General features: G+C 41.0%; 2 protein-coding genes across 2 annotated transcripts; one reads left to right on the top strand and one right to left on the bottom strand.

Moving 5' to 3' along the window:
- The first annotated feature begins 875 nt into the window (after positions 1-875).
- On the top strand, positions 876-5,289 carry LOC139919548 (uncharacterized). Its single transcript, XM_071909325.2, has 4 exons — positions 876-1,472; positions 2,266-2,471; positions 3,065-3,185; positions 4,986-5,289. The coding sequence occupies exons 1-4, from the start codon at positions 978-980 to the stop codon at positions 5,160-5,162; spliced, it is 999 nt and encodes a 332-aa protein (XP_071765426.2). The 5' UTR covers positions 876-977; the 3' UTR covers positions 5,163-5,289.
- Positions 5,290-8,415: 3,126 nt separating this feature from the next.
- LOC139919543 (uncharacterized) lies at positions 8,416-21,423 on the bottom strand. Its single transcript, XM_078286883.1, has 15 exons — positions 21,328-21,423; positions 20,461-20,563; positions 20,235-20,348; positions 20,023-20,133; positions 19,804-19,917; positions 17,997-18,110; positions 16,957-17,035; positions 16,524-16,752; positions 14,304-16,107; positions 12,932-13,105; positions 11,418-11,591; positions 10,810-10,983; positions 10,473-10,646; positions 10,223-10,269; positions 8,416-9,536 (listed from the first exon to the last, which is right to left on the bottom strand). Exons 2-15 carry the CDS (start codon positions 20,547-20,549, stop codon positions 8,992-8,994), a joined length of 3,942 nt encoding a protein of 1,313 aa, XP_078143009.1. The 5' UTR covers positions 20,550-20,563; positions 21,328-21,423; the 3' UTR covers positions 8,416-8,991.
- Between the last annotated feature and the right edge of the window lie 1,284 nt (positions 21,424-22,707).

A 22,707-nucleotide genomic window follows, 5' to 3' on the forward strand; every position in this document is an offset into this window, starting at 1 on the left:
GAAGAGGCATCACTCTGCTCACAATATAAATGTATTTATTTTTTCTACACAGTTAATATCATTTCATTGTCGTTTTGCCCACAAAGTCCTGCATCAAAATGTAAGCCATTATATTCTTTACAATCTGCCTTTGCGGGCCAAAACGTCAGTGGAATGATTTGAATATTGCAGAACAGAACATGTAATTACGTTATATTTAATTTAGGGCCAGAGTGACACCTCTTCACATGATCTATGCAGCTTTGTTTCTGGCTGCAGTTTGGAGCTCTGCCTTGGCTGCTGTCTGCTCCTCACCGATATGAAGCCCTATCAAGTTTATTTCTTGTGGCACACTTTTTTCATATGGAGATACTCTCTTCATTCAACTTCATTCCACATTGGTCGATTTTTCAATGCGGAGGCAAAATAACACAATGTCGTGGTTTATTTTTTGAGGGGGATATTTTAAGCATCTTGTCCCCCCTGTCCCTCGTACTTCCTACGCCCGTGGAACAAGCACAGCATTATAGGACGCTCTGCTGTTGAAGCATTCCTGAATGCCCCCCCCCCCCCCCCCCCCCCAAGGGAGCTTGCTCACTCCCTTGAATTTTTTGCAATGCCACCCATTCATTTCTGAGTAAGATAAACCTTGCTATCTGCAAACAGTGAGTTCTTGTGTACCATCCAAGGACATTTTCAATTGTTTTGTTTTTTTCACTGATGCTCACCTTTCCCTCATGCACCATTTTACTTATGTGATGAAATAGAAGAATGTGCCCTTAAGAGAAGCAGGGGGTGTGTTAGATTAGGGGGTTGAAACCAGAAGTATTGTGTGGGTGGGGATTTCCGGAATCTGGCAGTTGTTTTTGTGAGATCACTTAGTTCAAAACCAAAAGTAAGTGAGCAGGCATTTTTCTTTTACCGTATCAAATTCTCTTCATTTTTTTTGTGTTTTGCTTGCATGAGTCTTTTCTTTGGTCCCTTCAGCTCATCTAAACATGGATACACGTGTCAACAGGAGAGGACACACGGAGCACTTTGTTAGAGGTCAGCACTTGAAGCTGACAGATTTGAAAGAGAAAGCTCAACATTGGAACCAGTACCTCTCCAAAGAAAACATCCCACCATACCCCCGACCGGAGTTTCACGTCTCCCATCTGAAACACGACACAGACAGAAGTGGAATAGATGGGATTGCGACTGAGATGGGCTTCTGTGCACCGGACCGAGAGGAGGGACCGGAAGACCCAGAATACCCAGAGACCCTGGACCTGGTGTGGTGGAGTCTGGCTGTGGGACCTGAGGAGATAGACTCGGCTGAGCAGAGACTCCTTGAGGAAACCTACCCAGACCGGACAGAGGAGCAGGCCCGGGGACAGGAGAGGTTCCTGGGGAGGTTTGCCACCTCCCCTGCCTTCCTCAGGACCTCCAGGCTCGGATCGTACCGCTTTACCTTCCCCCTGCAGGAGCTGCTGGAAGCGTACCGCAAGCAGGTAAGTTAAACATCTTAACAAGTCATTTAGTCTATTATTGAGTCCTAAAATCATAATTTTATTACAACGAGAAAAAACTGCCAACAGGGTTAGATAATTTCACTTGTTTCCAATAAAAATCAATTTGTTTCAAGTATTTTGTCAAATAAAGTGACATTTTCTTGACAGCAGTGCAGTGATCTGCCTTTTCTGACTTGTTTCAACAGACAAATTCCTGAAACAAGTGAAGCTGCATTGGAAACAAGTGGAGTTATCTCTCCTCACTGCAGAATGTTTCTCTTGGTTTAAGAAAAATAAGATTTGAAGGTTGAATATGAGACTAACTGACTTGTTAAGATGGATGTTTTTTTGCAGTGTATCTAAACCAGTTACAGCACATATGCTGTAGAAATATTCTGAAGGAAGATTGTCTACATCTCTTTAACCTCCATTTCTTCATTGCTCTACTCAGTATGATATTTACAATGAGAGTTGGTTTAATGGCTCAGTTGAATTGCAGATTTTCATTTACTTCACCTTCAGTGACATCTTCGTTTTTTGTGATATCTCCATAAATATGTCAATAAACTTTATTTCAAATATGGCTAATCTTATTGACTCAAACAATTTATTAACCCGCACCTCTTTATTTACTTTTCTCATAAAACTTCTTTAAAATAATGATAACCTTCATCTGTAAAGAGTTGCAATGTTATTTTACATACATACATGACTTTACACACAATAAGGATAATGAACAAGTATGAAAACATCTTTATCAACTCTTCCACTAATACATGTTTTTCCCTTGCAGTTTTGCTTTGGCTCAGAGCCGGTCCTCCGAGTGTATGAGACCGTCCTGTACAAACAGGAAGTGATGCACTCTGTGGTGGTCCACAGCCACTTCTATAACCAGCTGTTCCAAGACTATCCTCTTCTGACTGACAGCCCTGATGCGGTCTGCGCCTACAAGGACGGACACTTCATCTGGAGGCCTGAGGCCATGTGTGAGACACACAGGTACTGCAGTGTGTGTGTGTGTGTGTGTCTCTGTGTGTGTGTGTCTGAAAGTCACTTATACTTTTTGACCAATAGCTTTACTATATTCTATCTGTATTAACATAATCATGAATATTCAACACTATAAAACTCTGTGTAATCATAAAGATTTTGAGTTGTTTGGCTCCCAGCCTGCAGACTGAATAAACCTGTCAAACTGCCTCTCTCTCCTGAGTTTTCTTCCACAGTGCATAACCACAAGTCCTTCAACTCTGGTCTGTTTGTCAAGTACAGAGGCCAGATTATCTCTAACCTTCTGCAAATAAATGTTGTCCTAATGCCATTGAGGATTCGTCAGTTTCATCATTTCATGTGCTTGTCTCTCCGTTTGACCCGATGTGCTGTATGGTAGAAACCTACTGTTCTCCCTCAACACCAGTTCTCTACTACGTTTATTTGAAAGACTACAGGAATAAACATCTCTAAAACTATGCTTGGGGAATCGTGGCATCCATTGTTGGGGTTGATGATAAGATCGGAAGTCTCTCTCTCTCTCTCTCTCTCTCTCTCTCTCTCTCTCTCTCTCTCTCTTTCTCTCTCTTTCTCTCTCTCAGCTTCCAGTTGGTCAAGAAGCCATATCAGAACCAGATGGTAGCTCACCTCCTGTCTGAGCCAATACATCAGTTCTATGTTTGGGACAATGTGGCTGTAGCCTTCCACCTGGCGGACGGTCAGGTAGAATGACTTTCCATTCAAACTGAAGTTCACTTAAAGGATAAGGCTGGTGTTTTTTTTAATGCATTGCTTACCGTTAACAAATCCTATGAAAATAACAAAATCAACAAAGCGTTTGCTCTCCTCCCGTTACTTTCTGACTTCCCACGTTCCCTTTTTAGCCTTCAACCCGGAAGTCATTGGCTCCAATTGGAAGCTATAAACCTTTAAATACAGCTCACAAAGACATAGTTTACATTTTAAAAATCTCTAACTGTTACCATGAAAAGTCAGACTGTTGTAGTTATTACCAATTCAAATTCAAATGGGAACAAATTCTTCATTACGCCGGGGACTATTTTCTGTGCTACGGAACTACTTTCCTGAGATCGCAAAGTGTTTACAGTCGGCTTATTAAGTTGTTTGAGGAAAAAGTCGTCCGGCCCGGTGCATCGTGATGATGAAATATGCTGCAGAGCAGCAGCATGGCTCTGTGACGGGTTTTTAATCCTTTTTTTTATACAATGCAGTTCTATGGCTGCTGGGACATGAGGCTGCACTGGGCACCGACTACATGGACCAGACTTGTTGGCAAAACAAATTCATTGTTGATGTTGTTATTTTCATAGGATTTGTTGATGGTAAGCAATGCATTAAAAAACACCGGCCTTATCCTTTAAACATTACTGATAAAGAGAGTGTGGGCTAGGGTTAGTTATGGTTGTTTGGTATAACTTTTATAATACAATTCAGTTCAAATATTATTCAACTGCAGTGCTCCGCAATAAATATATAAGCATAATGAATCATTTTGGAACTGGAAGCATGCATTACCAACAGTTACTAAGTTCGTAATAACAACTGTTTAACGATTTTGGAAGAAGCTACACTACAAAACCAAATTATCCATTAATTATCCATTAAAAATAACATAGCTTTAAAGAAGTATGGTTAGTATCATGGGGTTTTAAGGGATTTATTCATGGGTTGGTTCGTGGAGACACTAGAAATTAAGGGATTTTTTATGCCTTTTGTGCATAGTTTAAAGGGTTATTAATGAGTTATTAATGGAAAGTTCCCGTCTCCCTAAATTTCTCATTAAAGTAGAAACTAATCAGTCAAACGTAAGGGGTGTTTAAGGTGGTTTAGATGGGGTCTCCTCCATTAATAGCTCCTATAGCTCATTTTAAGGGGAATTAGCATGAATTAAGGAGTGAAATAATGTAAATGTATCCAATTTTAAGGGATTATTTAGAGCTATGAGCATTAAGAAAACACTTTTGGGAACCTATTGGGAGCTGAAGGTAACATCTCCTCCTGTACAATTCATATAGACTCCCTTTCTAATTTAAGACACTTTTCTAAAAGTTTCAGAAATTACCTATCGGCCTATGGTTTGAGGGTAATGAAGTATAACTTTGTGGGTGCTGAATTTAGAGCATTATATATTAACGCTGTTTGTTTATACCCAGCCTGTGGATCTATCATGGATGGGAATCTGTGCTAGCATGGCTAACATGCTAGGCCCCTGTAGTACAACGCGTGGCTCCAGTAGGAATCAAACTCCTAATGCTGGCACTGCCTTGCTCAGGGAATTGAACCCCAAACCCTGGCAGCGTTAGTGCCTTGCTCTATAGGACCGCCTGTTACAATCCCTGCTGACATTCAGCCATTTCGCCCTTTAATAAAAGTACTTTGTAGAGAAGAAGGTTTAGCTATTGAAAATTGTTGTAGAGAAAATAATAGTAAAGTAGGAACAGATTAACTCGATCCTGTCCCATTCTGTTGTATCTCATCATTATTTATTCTTTTTCTCTTCAGACGCTGAAATTTGACATGAACCGCCTGAGAGATTACTTAAACTTCTGTGAGCCGGGATACCCCCCCATCTCATCTGCTGGTGCTTTTGCCAGTTTTCAGGAAGCTGCAGAGGTTGTCAGGAACTGGTGGCCTCACTATTACTTACCGCTCTTCAACTACAGTACGATTGAAGTGTGAATTAAAAATAAGCAGAATTTGTAACAACAGACTGTTCAGTCAGCCAGTTTTAAAACCTGAATCTCAGTGTGAGATGGACTTCATCTTTAGAAACATTGTAAAGGGCTCAAGTTTTATTAAAACCACAGAAAAGATTGTACAACGTGTCCGACTCACTTTACTCCATTACAGAGCCAAAGGGCTTAATTAGTGAGACTTCCACTGTCTTCCACTGTCTTCTACTGTCTTCCACTGTCTTCTACTGTCTTCCACTGTCTTCTACTGTCTTCCACTGTCTTCAACTGTCTTCTACTGTCTTCTGCGGTTTTCTACTGTCTTCCACTGTCTTCTACTGTCTTCCACTGTCTTCTACTGTCTTCCACTGTCTTCCACTGTCTTCTACTGTCTTCCACTGTCTTCCACTGTCTTCTACTGTCTTCTGCGGTCTTCTACTGTCTTCCACTGTCTTCTACGGTCTTCTACTGTCTTCCACTGTCTTCTACTGTCTTCCGCAGTCTTCTACTGTCTTCCACTGTCTTCTACTGTCTTCCGCAGTCTTCTACTGTCTTCCACTGTCTTCTACTGTCTTCCATTGTCTTCCACCGTCTTCTACTGTCTTCCACGGTCCTCTACTGTCTTCCACGGTTTTCTACTGTCTTCTAATGTCTTCCACTGTCTTCTACTGTCTTCCACGGTCTTCTACTGTCTTCCACTGTCTTTTATTGTCTTCCACTGTCTGCTACTGTCTTCTACTGTCATCCACGGTCTTCTACTGTCTTCCACTGTCTTCCATTGTCTGCTAATGTCATCTACTGTCTTCCACGGTTTTCTACTGTCTTCCACTGTCTTCCATTGTCTGCTAATGTCATCTACTGTCTTCCATGGTTTTCTACTGTCTTCCACTGTCTTCTACTGTCTTCCACTGTCTTCCACTGTCTTCGACTGTCTTCGACTGTCTTCGACTGTCTTCTATATCCGGAATGAGCTATCATCTCAGCAGCTGTGTTTGGTCAGCAGTGTGAGTGTTTCTCTCTCCCTCCTCTATCTGACAAGAGACACTGAGGAACCAGACTCAGACCTAAACCCAAACCCAGGATAGAGTGGTTCAGTGAATGTGGAGTGGAAGGTGTGGATGTGGATCAGTGTGTCAGAGGAAACTCTGTAGAAGGACAGAGAGCCAGCAGACCAGTCCAGATACACTGCTACTCTGTTAGAGACAGAGGAGGAGAGGGAAGATATGACTGTTGATCTGTTATTGTGACAGGCATAGTAATAATCACCAGAGCAGAACAGACACCAGGACTTTTCATTCCCTCCAATCCAGCAGTCAACACTGGTTCCTCTCCTTCTGATTCCTCTGTAAGTCACTCCTATATGAACCCTTCCTTTCCTCTCGACCTCCCAGTAACAGCGACCAGTCAGACCATTTCTACACAGCAGCTGTCTCCAGTCATCAAATCTCTCTGGGTGATCAGGATATGGCTGCTCCTCTCTCACTGTCACCTTTCTGTTGTCTTCAGACAGGAAGAGCTTTCTGTTTGCTGTGTTTGGGTGCAGAGTGAGTTCACAGGCATCTGATGAGAGAACAAGACTCAATACAGCAGCAGCTTCTCATCTAATACACCTGATGTGATTATTATTTGTTGAATTATTAACAGTTTGACAATTAATTTCTTGACACTTTCATGATGACAGCTTAGAACATGCAACTGCACTCCACCATGGTCCACACTGTGGGAATAAACAAAGTCAGATCAGCAGATTGTCTTCGATAATGGAAACATGGGCAGTAAATAACCTTCCCAATGAATGAGTTTCCACACAGCATCAGTCATATCTCCTGTTAAGCATTAGTCAATATTCCTCATCTTCTCAGTGAGACAGAGAAAATGTGTGTGACTCTCAGCCTGTTTTCGTAACAGTTATTAGGATACACATCAAAGCATTTACAGTTGTTTTTTTTTTGTTTTTTTTGGACACATTTTGCTGGCGGAAACATTTATCCCTTTAGTGTATCTCTATTTACCTTTGGTCTAAACTAACTCTCCATCACTTACAATAAATCACATGTCTATATTAACATTAGAAGCTCCATAGATTTCATGATGCATCTGTCTTTTCCACTCCCCAGTATGTGAAGGGACCATTCCTTATGCAATTCTTACTAAACACATCTGATATGACAGTAATATACACTCACCGAGCACTTTATTAGGAACACCATACTAATACTGGGTAGCTATCAGCTTTCAGCTCAGTGTCAACCTACTACCAAAGTGCCATCCGCCTGCAGGTTGGACGTGTTGCATTCTGGGATGCTTTTCTGCTCTCCACAGCTGTAAAGAGGTTATCTGAGTTACTGAAGCCTTTCTGTCAGCTAGAACCAGTCTGGTCGTTCTCCTCTGACCTCTCTCATCAACGAGGCGTTTCCGTCCGCAGAACCGCCGCGCACTGGAAGTTTTTGGTTTTTCGCATCATTCTGTGTGAACTGTAGAGACTGTTGTGCGTGAAAATCCCAGGAGATCAGCAGTTTCAGAAATACTCAAACCAGCCCGTCTGGCACCAACAGCCACGCCACGGTCAAAGTCTCTGAGATCACATTTTTTCCCCATTCTGATGTTTGATGTGAACATGAACTGAAGCTGCTGACCTGTATCTGCATGATCTTATGCATTGCACTGCTGCCACATGATTGGCTGATAGGATAATTGCATGAATAAGCAGGTGTACAGGTGTTCCTAATAAAGTGCTCGGTGAGTGTATATTATTTCATTTCTTATTTATATACGAATTATAGATACACAGAATGGACTGGATTTGCTTGTAAATGAAGTGGACTCAAAGTCTTCGGTCCACCAAAGTGTCTATACTACTCTTCACCTCTGATTAAAGGGACATTCAACCAGAATGAACGTTTAGGTTTTTATTCTTCAAATTATGAAATATAAAAAAATGTAATGTTATGATTTCTGAAGATCAATCAGAATGCAATCCTCTGACATGACTGATCTTGTGTCAGACTCAATGAGGAGCTGTCTTTGCTTTGATTGGTCAGGATTTAAATAGGTTTGGCCCATCAGCTGCTGGTTGGATGTTGGTCGACTGCCTGTTGGAAAACTTCTACACAAAATGTGACTCTGCTCTTTCTTTAAGGTGACTTTGTATTTTGTTTTCTTACATTGTTGTATGATGTTTGTCTGTGACTTTTATGTTTGTCATGATGCTGCTTTCTTGACCAGGTCTGCCTTGACAGAAGAGACACAACTTATAAAACAACTGAAAAATATATCTGTTTATTTTAAGGAAACATGAGTACATATTAAAGTCAACAAATGATGTTTAAAACTATACTTGCTTGAGAAGAAGATCAAACAATGTTCATTTAACTTTATTTCTGGGAAACAATTATAGAAAACAAGACAGATGTTTAGCTGGGAGTGGTGAGATTATTAAATTAAAATCCAAAGGTAAGATATTTTAGCATGTTTTAACATATTTTAACATTTTAACAACTTGATTCTTTCTGGTTAAATATCTGATTTATTTCACTTTCCATATAAAATGTCCATGTTCCTGTACATGTGTGATGTTAAAACCCTGTTCAGTTACCAAACACACAGAATACACTCTATTTACAGTGATGGACATTTTGTTTACAGTGAAATGAGTAGTAAACTTATATGAAAATACAAACATTAATAATATTCTGTCTTTAAGTGTGTGTGTGTGTGTGTGTGTGTGTGTGTGTGTGTGTGTGTGTGTGTGTGTGTGTGTGTGTGTTCCTGTCCAGAGTGAACTATCATCTCAGCAGCTGTCTTTGGTCAGCAGTGTGAGTGTTTCTCTCCCTCCTCTATCTGACAAGAGACACTGAGGAACCAGACAACCCAGACCTGAACCCAAACCAGAACCCAGGGTAGAGTGGTTCAGTGAATGTGGAGTGGAAGGTGTGGATGTGGATCAGTGTGTCAGAGGAAACTCTGTAGAAGGACAGAGAGCCAGCAGGCCAGTCCAGATACACTGCTACTCTGTTAGAGACAGAGGAGGAGAGGGAAGGTATGACTGTTGGTCTGTTATTGTGAAAGGCAGAGTAATAATCATCAGAGCAGATCAGACACCAGGACTTTTCATTCCCTCCAATCCTGCAGTCATCACTGGTTCCTCTCCTTCTGATTCCTCTGTAAGTCACTCCTATATAAACTGTTCCTTTCCTCTCGACCTCCCAGTAACAGCGACCAGTCAGACCATTTCTACACAGCAGCTGATACCAGTAGTCAAATCTCTCTGGGTGATCAGGATATGGCTGCTCCTCTCTCACTGCTGTCACCTTTCTGTTGTCTTCAGACAGGAAGAGGTTTCTGTGTGCTGTGTTTGGGTCCAGAGTGAGTTCACAGGCATCTGATGAGAGAACAAGACTCAATACAGCAGCAGCTTCTCATCTAATAGACCTGTTGTGTTTATTATTTGTTGAATTATTAACAGTTTGATAATTAATTTCTTAACACTTTCATGATGACACATTGTGTCGGCCATCCTCTTTATTCACAGCATGATTTGAATGAATGGACGTCACATACTGATGTGCAAATGAACTTTCTATCATTAACAGCCATTTATACAAAAACTAAATTAGATTTAGACTTTACATATTTTGTTATAGATATGATGACAATTCTGTATTACTATTATTTCCTAACTTATTCGGTTGGTGTAACCTGTATTCACAAAATGTTTCATACATAATATTAATTGACTTAAATTGATGCTCCTCACTCATTCATTCATAATAAACATCATCATGCTCGTTTAATTTAGTGGAGAGAAAAGCTGTTGCACTTGAAAGCAAACTATTTGCTTTTGCAGACAGTGCTTCATTGGATTTTATTCTTGTATAATTAGATAAATAGTAAAATTAAGATCATGGAGTAAAGAATGTTTTTGTAGTCACACATCAGCTGTATGTTTTTTGGGGGTTCAACAGTTAAAAGCAGCTCAGGGCATACAGAAGAAACTGCAACTACACCATGTAAATAACTGAATGTGTGTTGCTGTGTTTTCATGAATCAAACTAAATACACACTTACACTTCCTCACACCTGGTTTCAACCACTGCACTCCACCATGGTCCACACTGGGGGAATAAACAAAGTCAGACCAGCAGATTCTCTTTGATGATGGAAACATGGACATTTAATAACCTTCAATATGAAGGATTTTCAATACAGCATCAGTCATATCTCCTGTTAAACATTAATCAATATTCCTCATCTTCTCAGTGTGACAGAGAAAATGTGTGTGACTCTCAGCCTTCTAGCAGACGTTGCCTCTCCAGACCTGAGAGAGTCCAGTCTCCAGTGTGGATCCTCCAGTCCAGCAGAGAGCAGCTTCACTCCTGAGGCTCCTGGATGATTGTAGCTCAGGTCCAGCTCTCTCAGATGGGAGGGGTTGGAGCTCAGAGCTGAGGCCAGAGAAGCACAGCCTTCCTCTGTGAGCAGACAGCCTGCCAGCCTGCACACACACACACACACACACACACACACACACACACACACACAAACACACACACACACACACACACACACACACAAACTCACAAAGATTAGGTGACACTAACCTGCATGTAAAGCAGGATTTAAGTGGTCATGTGTTGAACAGGTTGAGGAATCCTGACCTGAGAGTCTCCAGTCTACAGTGTGGACTCTCCAGTCCAGCAGAGAGCAGCTTCAGTCCTGAATCCTGCAGGTCGTTGTGACTCAGGTCCAGCTCTCTCAGACTAGAGGACTGGGAGCTGAGAACTGAGGCCAGAGCTTCACAGCTTCTCTCTGACAGCTGACAGACACTCAGCCTTAATGGACATGAAAATATATGGAAATGTTATTCTCTTATATTTAACGTCATGATTGTCTGTTTTTTGGACACTGCTTTCATATTACTACTAATGATTAACTGTATTCATGTCGCCCTTATCTAAAAGCAGAGTTTACAGTGTGCTTCGCACTGAGCTGAGTGTAGCACTAACAATGGCAGGGATGCTGGTTTGATTCCCACTGGAAGATGATCTTCTCTAAATCATCCAGGTTACTGGCTGTGTCAGAATAAAACACATTCTGGAAAATTCCAAGATTTATATTGAGTAAAATTGAAAATGCACATGTCTAATGGCTTCTTACAGGGTCACTTTGAAGATTCAGTAATCCTGCGAGATACTGTTTTGGGAGAACGGACCTAGTTTGGAGAAATGTGTCAAATCAATTGAGAGAAACTGTGAATGGATCTGACCTGAGAGTCTCCAGTCTACAGTGTGGACTCTCCAGTCCAGCAGAGAGCAGCTTCAGTCCTGAATCCTGCAGGTCGTTGTTACTCAGGTCCAGCTCTCTCAGACTAGAGGACTGGGAGCTGAGAACTGAGGCCAGAGCTTCACAGCTTCTCTCTGACAGCTGACAGCCGGTCAGCCTGAAGAAGAGTTAGTGATGAAGACAAACAACTTCAAAAATATTTATTTTTTTCTTTTGCATATTTTGGATAAATACATCCACCAAATGGTATATGCTATGTTATGCTTTACAAAAAGCCACAAAGAATAACAGTAAGATATATAAAGCAGATTTAAAGTTTTTTAAAATTCCTCAGTCTAGAGGCCCTGATGGCAAAAGTGTTTTCACCTTCAGTCTTGAGTCTAGACTGAAGGAAAGTCAGAAGGAGCCGAAGATCTCAGCTTGCTCTCTGGCTCAAAGGGAACTAAGAGCTCTGCAGTGGAACTCACGGACAAAACTAGTCATGCTTAAATGTGATCAGTGAAACCTTAAAGCTACACTAAGCGATTTTCTGACCACTAGAGGGCGACAGCAACCTCAACACATTTTGTAAACACACACAGCAAAACTGCTGGACGACGGAAGCCCCTAAGGACAAACCGTGCATAAAGGCTAATGGCTCAAATTAACGTACCTACGGAGAAATATCTCCGGTTACCAGTCTCACTTTGCCAGATTTTTCTCCCGCTGAAGGTCACATGTCCCACAATGACAAGTGAAGAGGCAGGTAGCAAGTTCACTACTTGAAAACGTTTACTCGCTCCCTTCATCGATTCACCATTACCAGAATTATTTTCAGGGAGGGGAGGGGGCAAGCGAGGAGACAAGCTAGTTTTAAAAAAAGGAAAAGCTACAACTCGAGCGAACATGACAACAAGCCTTAGGAAAGATGTGAAAACAACAACACAGCTGCTGCTGTGTGATATTTGTTTATATTATTACGTCTCACGGAAATCTCCACGTAGCACACGTTAGCTTCAGGACTGGTTACAGGGTCGGAAATGGCTTATTGCAGGTTTAATATTAATTATGTATCTAACTGGTAACCAGTGGAGAGATGCTAAACTTGGGGATATATGATCTCTTCTTAGCACTAGTTAAAATCCAAGCTGCTGTAATCAGAACAAGCTGGAGATGTGACAGTGAATTATGATGGAGACAGGAATACAGAAGTCATCTAAATGACATGATATCAGAGCAGTGGCGATCTTCTCTAAATCCTTCATGTTCATGGATGTGTATATGAATTTGAATCAGAAAAAAAACAAGTGCTGGAAAAATCCAAAACTTTCTATCCAGTGAAATTGAAATTGAAAATGCCGATACAAAATATCTCTGAAATCCTGATGTATAACTGGCATGGTCACACTTTGCAGATTGAAGAATCCTGACCTGAGAGAGACTGTTTTGAGAGAAAGGACCTTAGTTTGGAGAAATGTGTCAAGTCAATTAACAAAACTGTGAATTGATGTATCTGACCTGAGAGTCTCCAGTCTACAGTGTGGACTCTCCAGTCCAGCAGAGAGCAGCTTCACTCCTGAATCCTGCAGGTCGTTGTTACTCAGGTCCAGCTCTCTCAGACTAGAGGACTGGGAGCTGAGAACTGAGGCCAGAGCTTCACAGCTTCTCTCTGACAGCTGACAGACACTCAGCCTTAATGGACATGAAAATATATGGAAATGTTATTCTCTTATATTTAACGTCATGATTGTCTGTTTTTTGGACACTGCTTCCATATTACTACTAATGATTAACTGTATTTATGTCGCCCTTATCTAAAAACAGAGTTTACAGTGTGCTTCGCACTGAGCTGAGTGTAGCACTAACAATGCCAGGGATGCTGGTTTGATTTCCACTGGAAGATGATCTTCTCTAAATGATCCAGGTTACTGGCTGTGTCAGAATAAAACACATTCTGGAAAATTCCAAGATTTATTTTGAGTAAAATATAAAATACACATGTCTAATGGCTACTTACAGGGTCACTTTGAAGATTCAGTAATCCTGCGAGATACTGTTTTGGGAGAACGGACCTAGTTTGGAGAAATGTGTCAAATCAATGAAAAAAACAAACTGTGAATGGATCTGACCTGAGAGTCTCCAGTCTACAGTGTGGACTCTCCAGACCAGCAGAGAGCAGCTTCAGTCCTGAATCCTGCAGGTCGTTGTTACTCAGGTCCAGCTCTCTCAGACTAGAGGACTGGGAGCTGAGAACTGAGGCCAGAGCTTCACAGCTTCTCTCTGACAGCTGACAGCCGGTGAGCCTGAAGAAGAGTTAGTGATGAAGATGAACAAGAACTTTGAAAAAAACAAAAAAACAAAAAACAATATATATATATTTTAAGTCCAATTCCAAAATCACATAAAGATGACTCCAGAGTTCCACTTAATTATAGAGGTATTAGTTTGATTAGCACTGTTTATAAAATGTAGCATTCCTTCATACTCAATGAGAGATTTTAATGGTCATCTTAGAAAAGAGACATCTGCTGGCAGAAGAGCAGAATGGCTTCCGTAAGGCCAGGGCTTGTATTGACCACATTTATTCCATAAAGAAATAGACTACAGAACAATAAAACTACTTTCTAGTTTTAGAAATGTAGTACCCACCCAGGGCCCCCAGCCTTGCCCTATATGGTGTTTTTTTGTTTGCAAATCACTGTGTTATATAATCTCATGTGGGATGAGCGGTTAATTTCGCATGACACGAAAACAAAAAATGAATGAATTAATGAATTAATTAATTCATATAATAACTATAATAATCATATATATATAATAAACAATATATATATATATATCGAAAATATAATATTATGTATTTAATTTTTTCAGTTATCGATGCACTTACACAGATTTATTGGAGGCTTTGACCACTGGCAGCAGCCTCAGAAGAGCCTCCTCTGAAGCAGAGTATTTCTTCAGGTCAAACACGTCCAGCTCTTCTTCTGATGACAGTAAGATGAAGACCAGAGCCGACCACTGAGCAGGGGAGAGTCTGGCTCTGGAGAGACTTCCTGATCTCAGGTACTGTTGGATCTCCTCCACTAGAGAACGGTCATTCAGCTCATTCAGACAGTGGAACAAATTGATGCTTCTCTCTGGAGACGGATTCTTCTTGATCTTCTTCTTGATGTACTGGACTGTTTTCTGATTGGTCTGTGACCTACTTCCTGTCTGTGTCAGCAGGCCTCGTAGGAGAGTCTGATTGGTCTGCAGTGAAAGACCCAGGAGGAAGCGGAGGAACAAGTCCAGGTGTCCATTTGGACTCTGTAAGGCCTTGTTCACAGCACTCTGGTAGAGGTGATTTAGTTTAGACTTGTCTGTTAACAGTGTAGACCGCCAGGATGTTGACTGAGTTTCTGACAGCAGATTGACACCAGAGTTGATGAATAAGACGATGACATGAACAGCAGCCAGAAACTCCTGAATGCTCAGATGGACAAAGCAGAACACCTGGTCCTGGTTCAGCCCACACTCCTCTTTAAAGATCTGTGTGAACACTCCTGAGTACACTGAGGCTGCTCTGATATCAATGCCACACTCTGTCAGGTCGGCTTCATAGAAGATCAGGTTGCCTTTCTCCAGCTGATCAAAAGCCAGTTTTCCCAGAGAGAAAATCATCTTCCTGCTCTCTGTATTCCAGAGTGGATCTGTCTCATCTCTCCCATGAAACTTGACATTCCCCCGTTTGGACTGAACCACCAGGAAGTGGATGTACATCTCAGTCAGGGTCTTGGGCAGGTCTCCTCTCTCTCTGGTTTTCAACACATGGTCCAGAACTGTAGCAGTGATCCAGCAGAAGACTGGGATGTGGCACATGATGTGGAGGCTTCGTGAAGTCTTGATGTGGGAGATGATTCTGCTGGCCTGCTCCTCATCTCTGAATCTCTTCCTGAAGTACTCCTCCTTCTGTGGATCAGTGAACCCTCTCACCTCTGTCACCATGTCAACGCACTCAGGAGGGATCTGATTGGCCGCTGCAGGTCGTGTGGTTATCCAGAGGCGAGCAGAGGGAAGCAGTTTCCCCTTGATGAGGTTTGTCAGCAGCACATCCACTGAGGTTGACTCTGTAACATCAGTCAGGATCTCGTTCTTCTGGAAGTCTAGAGGAAGTCGACACTCATCCAGACCGTCAAAGATGAACACAACCTGGAACTTGTCAAACCTGCAGATTCCTGCTTCTTTGGTCTCAGTAAAGAAGTGATGAAGAAGTTCCACCAAGCTGTACTTTTTCCCTTTCAGTAGATTCAGCTCTCGGAAAGTGAATGGAAATGTGAACTGTATATCCTGGTTGGCTTTGTCTTCAGCCCAGTCCAGAGTGAACTTCTGTGTTAAGACTGTTTTCCCAATGCCAGCCACTCCCATTGTCATCAATGTTCTGGTTGGTTGATCTCTTCCAGGTAAGGGTTTAAAGATGTCTTCACATTTGATTGTTGTTTCTGGTCTCACTGGTTTCCTGGATGCTGCTTCAATCTGTCTGACCTCATGTTCATCATTGACCTCTCCACTCTCTCCCTCTGTGATGTGGAGCTCTGTGTAGATCTGATTCAGAAGTGTTGGGTTTCCTGCTTTAGCAATCCCCTCAAACACACACTGAAACTTCTCCTCCAGACTGGATTTGAATTCACGTTGGCACGCTGCAGCAAGAGTTTCTGAATGAACAAACAACAAATAATATCAATAAATGTCTCCTATATTAAATGTGAGAAATGTGAATATTTACTGGTACATGTGTCAATTTCACAACTCCATGACATCCATTTAGATTATTACTGATGGGTGGAAAAACGGGTCCTGACTGTGTGTGCAGCTAAATTTGAAAGGCAACTTTTGGGGTGTTATTATTATTTTTTTTTTACATAAACCACTGTGTTCAGCATTTTACACAGACATTAACAAATCAATAATTTAACCAGATGGGGATTGCGCTCATTTACCTTCCAATCTGTTATTGAAGATGGGTAGTTTTAGAAATGTCTGTATTTACAGCAGAGGTTAGAAATTCAAACATTTCCATTTTCCACCATTTCCCCTCTCCATCATGTTAAACCTGTTAAAAGCCTCTTACTGCTCTGCAGAGAGTCAGCCAGCTCCTCCTGCTTCATTCTCCTCAGGAACTGCAGTGTGAACTTCAGAAAAGCCTCTCTGCTGCTCCTCCTCTGCTCTTCCTCCTCACCGTCCACCACCTCCTCATCCTCCCTCTGCCTCTCTAAGCATTGTGGGTAATCTGGGCTCAGAACCCTCTGGAACCTTTTCAGCTCGTTCTTCACAAAAGTGATGATCTTCTCCTCAAGCAGCTGGAACAGAATAATATACAAATGAAACTTCTATACTAAAATCTGGACACAAAATCAAACACAAAACACAAAATCAAATCCATCTTGCAGAGACTGAAAGCCCACTGATCTAAAGAGTGCAGCATGGAGACTGTAATGACCAGAATGGTTGTTTTGCATTTCACTTGATGGTGAAGTACAAGGTGCTGATGTACATTTACACACCATAAATATGGAGTCCAGGTCTGTTTGATGCTCCTGGGCAGACTGACCACTGGGAACCTCTGACTTCTCCTGGTGCACTCTGTGGAGAAGACATGATGTATTATATGGCGTTTAATTAGTCTCACAACCCGCGCACATAAAAACCAGACGCGCGCACATGATACGAGCGCACAGAACAGTATCCGCAGCATCCTTGCGAGGGAGCATTTCTGTTCCGCATGCACAAATGCGGTCCCGCAAGCACGGGGCTGTGACGAGCGCCCGCTCGACCCTCGCTACGCCTCCCCTACGAAAGAGTTAAAGTGAGGAACAGCCACATCTACAATGCCCTTAACACAAGTAAATCGTGCATAACCAAAATGTAACATGGGCTATTTGTGATGTGGCTGTTCCTCACTTTACCTCTTTTTTCTCCGACATCTTCTTCTTGATGATTCTGCCACCAAAAAAGGGGTCAGAGACGCATAATTTTTTTTCCTACCCCATTTTCTGGAAGACCCGCCCCTACTCTGCCTCTGATTGGTTAGGTTTAGGCAAAGGAGTGAGATGTTATCCCCGCCTCCAAAGTCTCAAAAGTCAACTTGACGAGTGAGTGAGTGTTGAGCAGTTGTGAGCGCGTAGGGAGGGTCGAGCGAGCGCTCGTCACAGCCCCGTGCTCGCGGGACCGCATTTGTGCACACGGAGCAGAAATGTTCCCTCACGAGGATGCTTTTCCGCTCGCGGATACTGTTCTGTGCGCTCGTATCACGTGCGCGCGTCTTGTTTTTATGTGCGCGGGTTGTGAGACTAATTAAACGCCATAGTATTAGGTGATATATTGTCACACACACACACACACACACACACACACACACACACACACAGTTGTGTTCTGTCATGATGAACTTCACTGTAAATTCTGCTCTGATTATTGGATGTGATGTTTTGAAAGAGGAAACTCAATCCACAGAGTATGAAGGTCAAACCAATTCTATATTTAATGACTGTGAATCTGACAACAGCAAACCCATCTGCTGTTATCATCAGTTTTAAATAAATACCTTTGATCAGTAGAGGAGTGTCCATCTTTGAAGTAAATAGGTTTCATCATAGACCGGTCGCTCTTCATGGACACACAGCTGGGTTCAGGAGAGTCTGGTCTCTCCTGCTGGATCCTGATGGACAGAGTGGAAGATCAGCAGGGTGGGAAATTTAATTTTTAGTCAACCAGCCACAACAGCTTGTTGATACCCTAAAACTACCAGGTGGGTATCAAAAAGAAAAGTCTAATCACACCAAAGTGCAATAAGGTTTGAAGCTTGAAGTACCTCATGCTGCTCTCTTCTAACTGAATGATTTCTCCTCTCACTCTATTTGCTCTCTAAACAAATTTCCCCTATACCTCACCTTAAATGAATAGTTTACCCAAAAATGAAAATTCAGTCATTATCTCCTCCCACCCATGCCAGTGTAAACTCTGGTGAAGTTTGTTAGCCTTTGTTAGCTTCCCACGACTCCGTAGCAGCCTTCTCCAAAACTACTGAAGTCTTTGAGGACCGATGTTTAGAGTTCCAAAAATAACAAAAAATAGCCATAAAATTACTCCATACAGCTCGTGAAGCATAATCCAAGTCTTCTGACGCCATACGATCGCTCTGAGTGGAAAAAAGCAAAATCTTATCCATAAGATAATGCAAATAGAGTCATTCTGCATTGTATTTACTTCCGCATTAACAAACCTCACAAGGCCACTGTGGCTGTGGCAGGTTTGTGTGAGCGACAGTGAGACCTCCATCTGTGAGGTTTGGTAATGCCGAAGCTAAATGCAATGGCTAGCAGAATCAGTGACTTCTTTTAAATCACTTCTTAAAACCCATTTTTATAGACTTGCTTTTATGTGATGTTGTCTTTATCTTTTTATCTTTTATCGTCTTTTTATTGTCTCTTTATTGTCTCTTTATCGGCTTTTTATCATCTTTTTATCGTCTTTCTATTGTCTTTTTACGTCTTTTATCTTTTTATCTTAACTTTATCTTCATTTTATCTTACTTTTATTTTATTTTACTGTTTAATTTGGTTTTCATCTTACGATTATACCACTATTGACTTGAATGTTTGCTCTTGTCCACCTCTGTCCTATGAATTGAATCCCTGTTTATGATTGTTTTATTGCCTTTTAAATTCATATTTTGAGTATTCTGCTTTTATTTGTCTGTCAAAGCACTTTGTAAACTCTGTTTTTAAAGGTGCTATATAAATAAAGTTATTATTATTATAATGCAGAACGACTCGATTTGCATTAAATAATGGATAAAATTTCGTTTTTTACACTCACAGAGCGATCGTATTCATATTCATATTATATCATATTATCATATTAGAGACACTGTAGAGCCACACAAATCCTCCACTTTAAGTAAAAGCTGAACCACTCTGATAAAATGTACTCAGTTGATGTTTTTGTTGTTTTTCATTCAAACTTTTCTCAGGTGAAAGAATCTCCACCAAAGAAAGAGTGAAAGTATTACCATTATTTTCACTGTAAGTATCAAAAGTTAAAGTACATGTTAAGTGTCCTGTCTTTGTAATTCATATCCAGGAAGTTTTCTATCTTTAGAGCATTAACCTCTGTAGGTTCAGCTGAAAGGATCAGCGGTGCAGCTCTGCTCGCTCTGACTGCTCTCTCAAAGTTAGCTGCTTTGAAATTTGAACATTTTCATCAATTGATCACATTTTCTGTGCTAAGTGATTTCCATCAAATTTACAAGTAACTGTGTTTGTCTGATACACAGAATTAAAACAGAACATCTCCTTGTAAATGTAATGAAGAAAAGTGTCCTAAACTATCTAGTTATTTTAAATTCTTACCTTTTCTCAGTAGAGTGATGTCCATCTTTGAAGATAATATGTTCCATCATAGACCGGTCGCTCTTCATGGACACACAGCTGGGTTCAGGAGAGTCTGGTCTCTCCTGCTGGATCCTGACAGAAACATATTATGAATATAGTGAAGGTATCTGTGTCCTTATGAAGAAGACAATTTCATGCTTTTATTAATCCTACCATCCAGAGAAAATAATGACTTACTTATTTTCAGGATGATATTTATCTTTAAATTGTAAAGGTGGCTCCATAGACCAGTCACTCTTCATGGACACACAGCTGGGTTCAGGGGAGTCTGGTCTCTCCTGCTGGATCCTGACAGAAACATATTATGAATATAGTGAAGGTATCTGTGTCTTTATGAAGACAATTCTGCTTTTTATCAATCCTACCATCCAGAGAAAATAATGACTTACCTATTTTCAGAAGGATGTTTATCTTTAAATGTTAAAGGTGGCTCCATAGACCAGTCACTCTTCATGGACACACAGCTGGGTTCAGGGGAGTCTGGTCTCTCCTGCTGGACTGGGCTTCAACACAACAGAGACAGAGCTTTTACTCTGAATAATGATGCTGTAATGATTTCACTGCTGAGCTCTGAGATGGAGAATAGTCATGGACAGTTAGAGATCCTCATCTTACCTCTTAGCTTTGGTCCAGCTGTCATGTTCCCCAGACAGAGTGGTTTTAGAGGGAGGGAGCCCCTCCTCTCTCTCCTCAGACTGACTCATAGTAGAGCGAACACCTTTACACAAACACACTGGGCTGATTCATGACAACAAGGTTTCCATCACAGGATATATTATTTCAAAGGCTGATTCTTCCTGTCAGTACCATTTCACATATACAGAGTGTAGTAATACTCAGACCAGCTGCCCTTTACATCAAATACACTGAGCAGGTTCATCTTAAGCCTCTGGGACATGGACTGAGCAAAAGGGAGTTGAGTGAAAGGAAGTGTGTTTTAGTATCTGGCAAGGTGTCAGTGTTTTGCTCACTTGGTGAATCAACAGTGGAAGAAATGAAATGCACTTCAGTCAAGCTGATCCAACCTGTCAGACTAGTTCTGAGACTTCCTGCATATTTCACCAATGAAATGAGTTGAGATTACAATAAAAAGTTGGTCATTGTAAAGAAATGGATCTAAATTGAGTCTAAATGTACGCATCATGTCATGTCTGTCATTTGGCGATACACAGACCAATAAACAGCAGCATTATACTCAATCTGACAGAGACAACTGCTGTGAAAACTAAAGTGAAACTTAAAATTCTACAATTTGCTCCAAACTCAAATGTGTTTAACAATATTTATAAAAAGTAACTTGACAGTTTTTAGTCACAGATTTATAAAACTGCTCAACACTCAAAAGCACAGAGTGCAGTGCAAAGACTAACATACCCCCCCCCCTCCACACACGCACACACACACACACACACACACACACACACAAAACAACCACTGTAACAAGTAAATTATCAGCCAGTGGAAAAACTGCAGGGTCTTTACCTGGTGAACTCACATCCAGATCAAATCAAAGAGACTTTCTAGCTTCATCTGTAGAGGAAACACTGAGAGAGAAAACGCTGCTTTTTCTCCTTCGTCAGTTCTGCTTGTCTGAACATTTCACCTGAGGGTGTGGTCACATCCTCATAACTTCACTATCAAGCATCAGTATGACATCAAACCTCCCATGAAAATAATAATAATAATAATAATGATTTTAATAATAATAATAACACACACAGTGAACCGACTCCTGACTAACATAGAAGCATTATATTATTAAAAAAAAAAAACTTTCCTGCACAGTAATCCTGTTTTCTCTAAGAAGTTAAACAAACTTCTGCCTCCACTGTTACCCATAAAAGTCAGTAAACTCTTTAACGTTATTTCCTGAACTCCAGCTTGTCTCAGCTCTGTTAACATTAGATCTCTTCCTCTATGGTCCATTCTGTATCTGAGTAAAACAATTAGGCTGCACTGACTCCTCTGGACAAAACTCACATTAACTAGTTGGATGTTTCCTTACAATATGTAACGTTTTATTTAACCTGCTATGTCCAATTCTCAATTTCTTTATATTATGATCTCCTCCTTTCTGTTTTTTCCTCTACTCTTTACTATGCCAACTTTATTTTGTATAACATAAACACAGTATGTCTTCCCTTGTCATCTCCATCCCAGTATTCCTGACATTTCTGACCTGCCACCCTCCACAGCTGTAGAAATCTTCAAATCCAAACTCAAAATCTATTTCTTCTCACAGTCATATGACCAACCAGAGCACCGTCCAGCTGGGGACCGACAGTCTCTTCTTCTACCTTAGCTTAGACAGCATTAACAGTGAAACCTGCTGGGACCCAGCGTAGTGCTGCCTGCTGCCAGAGGTGGGAGTAAGTCACACATGTGCAAGTCACAAGCAAGTCTCAAGTCTTAACCTTCAAGTCTCAAGCAAGTCCCAAGTCACTGTGTTTAGACTCAAGCAAGTCAAGTCGAGTCACCATGAAAGAAGTGCTTAAAACAAGAGAGAAAGGGGTACAATGGCGAGTCGTTAGTTAGTCTCTACAACTAGGGATGGGTATGGTTATTAATACCAATACCACTATTGATACTGCTTATCGATACCAAGACTTATCAATACACTTTTGAGTGCAAAATACATGTTGTTAAAAAAAATGATCAGTACTACTTTTATATTAGTTTGGGCAAAAAATATTTAACAAAATAGTTTTGTTGATAAAATTAAATTATTTTCTCAGACAAAACATGATGATGGGACCAATTGGTATAGATACTGTAAATGTCTGGTAGTTGTTGATACTTGAGAAGTTTCTGTTTCTGTTGGTCTTCACTAACTTAATGGGAATATGACTGTAATATAGTGTG

The sequence above is a fragment of the Centroberyx gerrardi genome, chromosome 11 (genome assembly GCF_048128805.1).
Source record: "Centroberyx gerrardi isolate f3 chromosome 11, fCenGer3.hap1.cur.20231027, whole genome shotgun sequence".
NCBI classification, from domain to species: domain Eukaryota; kingdom Metazoa; phylum Chordata; class Actinopteri; order Beryciformes; family Berycidae; genus Centroberyx; species Centroberyx gerrardi.